The sequence below is a fragment of the Anopheles maculipalpis genome, unplaced genomic scaffold (genome assembly GCF_943734695.1).
Source record: "Anopheles maculipalpis unplaced genomic scaffold, idAnoMacuDA_375_x PRTXT_4, whole genome shotgun sequence".
In the NCBI taxonomy this organism is placed as follows: domain Eukaryota; kingdom Metazoa; phylum Arthropoda; class Insecta; order Diptera; family Culicidae; genus Anopheles; species Anopheles maculipalpis.
Genome location: NW_026060568.1, coordinates 146,488 through 157,143, shown reverse-complemented (window position 1 = coordinate 157,143; position 10,656 = coordinate 146,488). Strand labels below are relative to the sequence as shown.

The window sequence follows — 10,656 nt, the reverse complement described above, 5'->3', positions numbered from 1 at the left end:
TTGCATTCAGCATCGTTAGACGACTCTAATATGCCTGGGATAACCACTTTCTGATAATTATATTAGATTTTATGCCAAAATGTTGATTTTGTGTCTTACGTCTGTAAATTAGACGACCTTGGATTTTCTTCTCTTACACCGCAATACAACTTTGAGGGTCGGGTGATTTTTGCTATTTACCGTCGGAGTTCACTTTTCGTGCTTAAAAATGCATCCTGACACAGTTTAACTCAAAGTTAGAGTAAAAAAAATTATTGTCAAAAAATCTTCTGTCGGTCGTACCGGTACCCATATCTTATAACTTGTACCAAGTTGTGAAGGGTACATTTTGACAAAAATCCAAAAAAATCATAAAAAAGTCGCTTTTGCTTATTGCATTCAGCATCGTTAGACGACTCTAATATGCCTGGGATGACCACTGTCTGATGATTATTTTAGATTTTATGCCAAAATGTTGATTTTGTGTCTTACGTCTCTAAATTAGACGACCTTGGATTTTCTTCTCTTACACCGCAATACAACTTTGAGGGTCGGGTGACTTTTGCTGTTTACCGTCGGAGTTCACTTTTCATGCTTAAAAATGCATCCTGACACAGTTTTACTCAAAGTAAAAGTAAAAAAAAATTTTGTCAAAAAATCTTCCGTCGGTCATACCGGTACCCATGTCTCTAACTTGTACCAAGTTGTGAAGGGTACATTTTGACAAAAATCCAGAAAAATCATTAAAAAATCGCTATTGCTTATTGCATTCAGCATCGTTAGACAACTCTATTATGCCTGGGATGACCACTGTCTGATGATTATTTTAGATTTTATGACAAAATGTTGATTTTGTGTCTTACGTCTCTAAATTAGACGACCTTGGATTTTCTTCTCTTACACCGCAATGCAACTTTGAGGGTCGGGTGACTTTTGTTATTTACCGTCGGAGTTCACTTTTCATGCTTAAAAATGCATCCTGACACAGTTTAACTCAAAGTTAGAGTAAAAAAAATGTTTGTCAAAAAATCTTCTGTCGGTCGTACCGGTACCCATGTCTCATAACTTGTACCAAGTTGCGAAGGATACATTTTGAAAAAAATCCAAGAAAATCATTAAAAAGTCGCTATTTCTTCTTGCATTTAGCATCGTGTGACGACTCTAATATGCCTTGGATAACCACTTTCTGATGATTATATTAGATTTTATGCCAAAATGTTGATTTTGTGTGTTACGTCTCTAAATTAGACGACCTTGGATTTTCTTCTCTTACACCGCAATGCAACTTTGAGGGTCGGGTGACTTTTGTTATTTACCGTCGGAGTTCACTTTTCATGCTTAAAAATGCATCCCGACACAGTTTTACTCAAAGTTAGAGTAAAAAAAATTTTTGTCAAAAAATCTTCTGTCGTTCGTACCGTTACCCATGTCTTATAACTTGTACCAAGTTGTGAAGGGTACATTTTGACAAAAATCCAAAAAAATCATAAAAAAGTCGCTTTTGCTTATTGTATTCAGCATCGTTAGACGACTCTTATATGCCTGGGATGACCACTTTCTGATGATTATTTTAGATTTTATGAGAAAATGTTGATTTTGTGTCTTACGTCTCTAAATTAGACGACCTTGGATTTTCTTCTCTTACACCGCAATACAACTTTGAGGGTCGGGTGACTTTTGCTGTTTACCGTCAGAGTTCACTTTTCATGCTTAAAAATGCATCCTCACACAGTTTTACTCAAACTTAGAGTAAAAAAAATTTTTGTCAAAAAATCTTCTGTCGGTCGTACCGGTACCCATGTCTTATGACTTGTACCAAATTGTGAAGGGTACATTTTGACAAAAATCCAAAAAAATCATTAAAAAGTCGCTATTGCTTATTGCATTCAGCATCGTTAGATGACTCCAATATGCCTGGGATGACCACTGTCTGATGATTATTTTAGATTTTATGCCAAAATGTTGATTTTGTGTCTTACGTCTCTAAATTAGACGACCTTGGATTTTCTTCTCTTACACCGCAATACAACTTTGAGGGTCGGGTGACTTTTGCTATTTACCGTCGGAGATGCTTAAAAATGCATCCTGACACAGTTTTACTCAAAGTTAGAGTAAAACACATTTTTGTTAAAAAATCTTCTGTCGGTCGTACCGGTACCCATGTCTTATAACTTGTACTAAGTTGTGAAGGGTACATTTTGATAAAAATCCAAAAAAATCATTAAAAAGACGCTATTGCTTATTGCATTCAGCATCGTTAGACAAATCTAATATGCCTGGGATGACCACTGTCTGATGATTATTTTAGATTTTATGCCAAAATGTTGATTTTGTGTCTAACGTCTCTAAATTAGACGACCTTGGATTTTCTTCTCTTACACCGCAATACAACTTTGAGGGACGGTTGACTTTTGTTATTTACCGTCGGAATTCACTTTTCAAGCTTAAAAATGCATCCTGACACAGTTTTACTCAAAGTTAGAGTAAAAAAAATTTTTGTCAAAAAATCTTCTGTCGGTCGTACCGGTACCCATGTCTTACAACTTTTACCAAGTTGTGAAGGGTACATTTTGACAAAAATCCAAAAAAATCATTAAAAAGTCGCTATTGCTTATTGCATTCAGCATCGTTAAACGACTCTAATATGCCTGGGATGACCACTGTCTGATGATTATTTTAGATTTTATGCCAAAATGTTGATTTTGTGTCTTACGTCTCTAAATTAGACGACCTTGGATTTTCTTCTCTTACACCGCAATACAACTTGGAGGGTCGGGTGATTTTTGCTATTTACCGTCGGAGTTCACTTTTCATGCTTAAAAATGCATCCTGACACAGTTTTACTCAAAGTTAGAGTAAAAAAAATGTTTGTCAAAAAATCTTCTGTCGGTCGTACCGGTACCCATGTCTTATAACTTTTACCAAGTTGTGAAGGGTACATTTTGACAAAAATCCAAAAAATCATTAAAAAGTCGCTATTGCTTATTGCATTCAGCATCGTTAGACGACTCTAATATGCCTTTAATAACCACTTTCCGATGATTATTTTAGATTTTATGCCAAAATGTTGATTTTGTGTCTTACGTCTCTGAATTAGACGACCTTGGATTTTCTTCTCTTACACCGCAATACAACTTTGAGGGTCGGGTGACTTTTGCTATTTACCGTCGGAGTTCACTTTTCATGCTCAAAAATGCATCCTGACACAGTTTTACTCAAAGTTAGAGTAAAAAAAAATTTTGTCAAAAAATCTTCTGTCGGTCGTACCGGTACCCATGTCTTATAACTTTTACCAAGTTGTGAAGGGTACATTTTGACAAAAATCCAAAAAATCATTAAAAAGTCGCTATTGCTTATTGCATTCAGCATCGTTAGACGACTCTAATATGCCTTTAATAACCACTTTCCGATGATTATTTTAGATTTTATGCCAAAATGTTGATTTTGTGTCTTACGTCTCTAAATTAGACGACCTTGGATTTTCTTCTCTTAAACCGCAATACAACTTTGAGGGTCGGGTGACTTTTGCTATTATCCGTCGGAGTTCACTTTTCATGCCTTAAAATGCATCCTGACACAGTTTTACTCAAAGTTAGAGTAAAAAAAAAAATTGTCAAAAAATCTTCTGTCGGTCGTACCGGTACCCATGTCTCATAACTTGTACCAAGTTGTGAAGGGTACATTTTGACAAAAATCCAAAAAAATCATTAAAAAGTCGCTATTGCTTATTGCATTCAGCATCGTTAGACGACTCTTATATGCCTTGGATAACCACTTTCTGATGATTATTTTAGATTTTATGCCAAAATGATGATTTTGTGTCTTACGTCTCTAAATTAGACGACCTTGGAATTTCTTCTCTTACACCGCAATACAACTTTGAGGGTCGGGTGACTTTTGCTATTTACCGTCGGAGTTCACTTTTCATGCTTAAAAATGCATCCTGACACAGTTTTACTCAAAGTTAGAGTAAAAAAAATGTTTGTCAAAAAATCTTCTGTCGGTCGTACCGGTACCCATGTCTTATAACTTGTACCAAGTTGTGAAGGGTAAATTTTGACAAAAATCCAAAAAAATCATTAAAAACTCGCTATTGCTTATTGCATTCAGCATCGTTAGACGACTCTAATATGCCTTGGATAACCACTTTCTGATGATTATTTTAGATTTTATGCCAAAATGTTGATTTTGTGTGTTACGTCTCTAAATTAGACGACCTTGGATTTTCTTCTCTTACACCACAATACAACTTTGAGGGTCGGGTGGCTTTTGCTATTTACCGTCGGAGTTCACTTTTCATGCTTAAAAATGCATCCTGACACAGTTTTACTCAAAGTTAGAGTAAAAAAAAATTTTGTCAAAAAATCTGCTGTCGGTCGTAACGGTACCCATGTCTCATAACTTGTACCAAGTTGTGAAGGGTACATTTTGACAAAAATCCAAAAAAATCATTAAAAAGTCGCTATTGCTTATTGCATTCAGCATCGTTAGACGACTCTTATATGCCTTGGATAACCACTTTCTGATGATTATTTAAGATTTTATGCCAAAATGTTGATTTTTTGTCTTACGTCTCTAAATTAGACGACCTTGGATTTTCTTCTCTTACACCGCAATACAACTTTGAGGGTCGGGTGACTTTTGCTATTTACCGTCGGAGTTCACTTTTCATGCTTAAAAATGCATCCTGACACAGTTTTACTCAAAGTTAAAGTAAAAAAAAATTTTGTCAAAAAATCTTCTGTCGGTCGTACCAGTACCCACGTCTTATAACTTGTACCAAGTTGTGCAGGGTACATTTTGACAAAAATCCAAAAAATCATTAAAAAGTCGCTATTGCTTATTGCATTCAGCATCGTTTGACGACTCTAATATGCCTTGGATGACCACTTTCTGATGATTATTTTAGATTTTATGAGAAAATGTTGATTTTGTGTCTTACGTCTCTAAATTAGACGACCTTGGTATTTCTTCTCTTACACCGCAATACAATTTTGAGGGTCGGGTGACGTTTGCTATTTTCCGTCGGAGTTCACTTTTCATGCTTAAAAATGCATCCTGACACAGTTTTACTCAAAGTTAGAGTAAAAACAATTTTGTCAAAAAATCTTCTGTCGGTCGTACCAGTACCCATGTCTTATAACTTGTACCAAGTTGTGAAGGGTACATTTTGACAAAAATCCAAAAAAATCATTATAAGTCGCTATTGCTTATTGCATTCAGCATCGTTAGATGACTCTAATATGCCTGGGATGACCACTGTCTGATGATTATTCTTTTAGATTTTATGCCAAAATGTTGATTTTGTGTCTTACGTCTCTAAATTAGACGACCTTGGATATTCTTCTCTTACACCGCAATACAACTTTGAGGGTCGGGTGACTTTTGCTATTTACCGTCGGAGTTCACTTTTCATGCTTAAAAATGCATCCTGACACAGTTTTACTCAAAGTTAGAGTAAAAAAAATGTTTGTCAAAAAATCTTCTGTAGGTCGTACCGGTACCCATGTCTTATAACTTGTACCAAGTTGTGAAGGGTAAATTTTGACAAAAATCCAAAAAAATCATTAAAAAGTCGCTATTGCTTATTGCATTCAGCATCGTTAGACGACTCTAATATGCCTTGGATAACCACTTTCTGATGATTATTTTAGATTTTATGCCAAAATGTTGATTTTGTGTGTTACGTCTCTAAATTAGACGACCTTGGATTTTCTTCTCTTACACCACAATACAACTTTGAGGGTCGGGTGACTTTTGCTATTTACCGTCGGAGTTCACTTTTCATGCTTAAAAATGCATCCTGACACAGTTTTACTCAAAGTTAGAGTAAAAAAAAATTTTGTCAAAAAATCTTCTGTCGGTCGTACCGGTACCCATGTCTTATAACTTGTACCAAGTTGTGAAGGGTACATTTAGACAAAAATCCAAAAAAATCATTAAAAAGTCGCTATTGCTTATTGCATTCAGCATCGTTTGACAACTCTAATATGCCTTGGATAACCACTTTCTGATGATTATTTAAGATTTTATGCCAAAATGTTGATTTTTTGTCTTACGTCTCTAAATTAGACGACCTTGGATTTTCTTCTCTTACACCGCAATACAACTTTGAGGGTCGGGTGACTTTTGCTATTTACCGTCGGAGTTCACTTTTCATGCTTAAAAATGCATCCTGACACAGTTTTACTCAAAGTTAAAGTAAAAAAAAATTTTGTCAAAAAATCTTCTGTCGGTCGTACCAGTACCCATGTCTTATAACTTGTACCAAGTTGTGCAGGGTACATTTTGACAAAAATCCAAAAAATCATTAAAAAGTCGCTATTGCTTATTGCATTCAGCATCGTTTGACGACTCTAATATGCCTTGGATGACCACTTTCTGATGATTATTTTAGATTTTATGAGAAAATGTTGATTTTGTGTCTTACGTCTCTAAATTAGACGACCTTGGTATTTCTTCTCTTACACCGCAATACAATTTTGAGGGTTGGGTGACGTTTGCTATTTTCCGTCGGAGTTCACTTTTCATGCTTAAAAATGCATCCTGACACAGTTTTACTCAAAGTTAGAGTAAAAACAATTTTGTCAAAAAATCTTCTGTCGGTCGTACCAGTTCCCATGTCTTATAACTTGTACCAAGTTGTGAAGGGTACATTTTGACAAAAATCCAAAAAAATCATTATAAGTCGCTATTGCTTATTGCATTCAGCATCGTTAGATGACTCTAATATGCCTGGGATGACCACTGTCTGATGATTATTATTTTAGATTTTATGCCAAAATGTTGATTTTGTGTCTTACGTCTCTAAATTAGACGACCTTGGATATTCTTCTCTTACACCGCAATACAACTTTGAGGGTCGGGTGACTTTTGCTATTTACCGTCGGAGTTCACTTTTCATGCTTAAAAATGCATCCTGACACAGTTTTACTCAAAGTTAGAGTAAAAAAAATGTTTGTCAAAAAATCTTCTGTAGGTCGTACCGGTACCCATGTCTTATAACTTGTACCAAATTGTGAAGGGTACATTTTGACAAAAATCCAAAAAAATCATTAAAAAGTCGCTATTGCTTATTGCATTCAGCATCGTTAGACGACTCTAATATGCCTGGGATGACCACTGTCTGATGATTATTTTAGATTTTATGCCAAAATGTTGATTTTGTGTCTTACGTCTCTAAATTAGACGACCTTGGATATTCTTCTCTTACACCGCAATACAACTCTGAGCGTCGAGTGACTTTTGCTATTTACCGTCGGAGTTCACTTTTCATGCTTAAAAATGCATCCTGACACAGTTTTACTCAAAGTTAGAGTACAAAAAATTTTTGTCAAAAAATCTTCTGTCGGTCGTACCGGTACCCATGTCTTATAACTTGTACCAACCCAAGCAAACATTTTGGAGGATCGCCTTAGATACTTCGTTTAAAAATGTATATCGCGCTCCCTCGCACGCCCGCGTTAGGGTCTACAGGTATCGTTGTGTTGGTGCACATGCCGAAATTGACCACCCGTTTCGCACGTTTCATTCCTGTCATACCATAAAGCAGCTAGGTATATAACCATAACCGTACCGCACCTCCCCTTGTGCTTCCATCGATGACCATGTATTTTTTCCTGGCGACTTTTTTTCTTTTTCTTACTACCGGGATCCGAAACCGCGTATCGTGCGCACTGCTTACACTCATTATGCAGCGTGTATTGAGCTTGCTGCGCCTGATGCACCGGCAGCGCCAGCTAACATATGTTTTGGTTTTTCCCGAGCATAATTTTAGGCAATAAACACTGCTTTAAATACTGATGCATTTTGTCAACAGATTTCAAATTCGATTCGTGTTTCTGCAAGTCAAGTTCATTTTTCGAGTGATATTGTAATTTGTGAACATACGTAATATGTCGAACCTTAAACGTGCTCGTCAAACTGGTAGTTTCTATCGCCGTGTAGATAAGTTATTGAGACCAAACTCTGCGGATGAGGATGCTGCAGAAGCAGGACCGAGTGGACAAGGATTGTCGCAAGAGTCCGAAGTTAAAGATTCACCTGTAGAGCTAGAGCACCTGCAGGAGGATGTGGATTTTGAACAACTTGAAGGAGAAGATACGGCGAGCATAAACTACATCGATATCGACGACGATTTCTCCGACGACAGCGATGTGGAAGATGAAACTACCCTAACCGTCGAGAAACTTTCCATCGTAGACGGCATCCGTTTCTGGGCATTATCGACTAATGCTACTCATACTTCGATCAACTTAATTCTGCGAGTATTTAAAAGAGCTAACGTCAAAGTGCCTGCAACAGCAAAAACATTATTGAAGACTAAACGTAATGTTTCTTCTGAGATAACCGAGCTCGGCGGAGGACAATTTTGGTACCATGGTGTTAAAAATCACCTTTTGAAATATTTCTGGTAAGTAAAGTGTATGTGCTGTTTCAGAACAACGATTCATTTATTCATTTTATTTCTGCAGCACAAAATAGCCGCCATCTAAGCAGCTGTCCTTGACTCTGTCGATAGATGGACTTCCTTTGCACAACAATAGCACAATGCAGTTTTGGCCGATAATGTTTTCGATACACGAAATTCCACGAGCACCTGTTATGACTGCTGGCATCTTCTGTGGCTTGAAGAAACCGGAAAACTTAGAAGAGTTTCTGCGCTCTATCGTCGAGGAATTGAATTCCTTATCGGATGGCGTCACAATTCAGGGTGAAAATGTTGCCGTGAAGATTAGGACCATCGTTGCAGACACACCAGCTAGAGCATTCATCAAAGGTAAAACATTAGATAAGATATTACCACTTCCATAATTCCTGATATAGTTCACATTCACTGAATGCACTTTGCTTTATGTTCTTTTTACACTAGGGGTCACAGGCCATACAGGATATGGAGCGTGTTTGAAATGCACTATTCCCGGCGAATACAATAGCGCATCGCGTACTGTAACTTTCCCTGGTGTTAATTATCCTAAACGTACCGACGAAGGATTTAGAAACGATAAGTATCCAGGGCACCGCAAAATACCGACACCTCTTTTGGATCTGTTGCACTTCAATATGATCGATGACGTGATTGTATCGGACCGATTGCATCTCATCGATCTTGGTGTGGTGAAGCGTCTTTTTCTAGGCTGGCGTGACGGGACCTTGGGCAAGAAACGATGGTCAGCCCAACAACGCATGAAAATTTCAAAACCTCTGGAAAAGTTGCTTTTACCTTCCGAGATCCATCGAAAAGTGCGCTCCATCGATAGTGCGCATTTCTGGAAAGGATCTGAATACGCTTCTTTTCTCCACTATGCCGCTATAGTGATACTAAAGGAACACCTTCCAGACGACATGTACAAACACTTCATGTTGCTGTTTTGTGCCGTAACGTTGCTGTCATCCACCGTGTACAAGCAGAAGTGGCAGCTGGCAGGGCAGATGCTGGAAAAATTTGTTCAGGATTTTGCCACTGTGTACGGCGGACAGTTCATGAGCAGCAACGTTCATAACCTGCAGCATGTCTATGAAGAAGTGGCACGTTTAGGGCCCTTACCCTCCATTTCTACGTATCCTTTCGAAAACGAACTTCAGCACTTGAAGCGTCTGCTGCGAAGTGGATGGAGAAATTTGGAACAGGCCGTTAACCGACTTTCCGAGTTGAGTGAATTCCGAATGCCTCGATCGCAATTTTTGAATTATCCAACAATTAAGCAACACGGAAAAACAGTGACTCTCTACCTTCGTCAAAACATCATGTTGCAAAATACAGAGAGAAACTGCTGGTTTCTACTTAAAGATCAGGAAATCGTGCAGTTCAGTACAGCGACGATAGAATTGAGTGATAGAATCGACAGCCTGTGCATCCGAGGCCGAATGATTAATCTAAAAGGTTTAGTGTTTGACGAACCGTACGAGTCTAGCGAAATGTACATTTACAAAGGATGCGCTAACACTTTAGGAGGAGCGAACGTGGAAATCCGTTACAATCAAATATTTTGTAAGCTAGTTGCTATACCAACTGGTAACAAAGACGAAATAATATTTATTCCCTTACTGCACACGATAGTACAATAAAACATTAAAAAAAATTCTTTGCACATCAAAATCTTGTTGGTTGTTTTCTTTATTGAAACATCTTCTTCCAAACAACGCAATGAATCATGGATATTCATATTTTTGGAAATATACATAAAGCGTAAGGAAAATATTTAGGAATTTATCCTGCCATTACACGGGAACATATTTAAAATAGCAAAACTGGACAATTTATAATTAGTTAATTTATAATTAGATAACGATTCGGGAACCTGTGGCAGTGCTGGGAACATTCTCCTTGTCTGCATAAATGTAAAAAAGAGAATAATGAGTTAATGAAGAAATATTTTAACTGAAGAGTATTAGTTTGTGAATAAACAAGTTAAGCTTACCTATGTTTTGCCAAACAATAGACGAAATGCCCTGGCTACATGTTGGCTGGTTAGACATGATGCTGAAAGTAAAATATTTTTTAAAACAGAAATTACATGAATTCTTTGCACCCGCACGCATGTATCGAATTGCCACCCATTACGTTTCATACATTGATGCTATGCTCGCATTCGATGAAAATGTATTGATGTCAATGCATTGAAACAAAAAAAAAATTATCAGCGCGCTGGTGACGCGGGACACGCGCGCGCTCTT

General features: G+C 37.3%; 1 protein-coding gene across 1 annotated transcript; it reads left to right on the top strand.

Annotated features, from left to right (window-relative positions):
- Positions 1–7,874: 7,874 nt before the first annotated feature.
- LOC126567083 (uncharacterized) lies at positions 7,875–10,047 on the top strand. The gene is given in 3 exon segments (XM_050223318.1): positions 7,875–8,392; positions 8,454–8,758; positions 8,852–10,047. Coding segments are annotated over 3 exon segments (2,019 nt in total).
- The last annotated feature ends 609 nt before the right edge of the window (positions 10,048–10,656 follow it).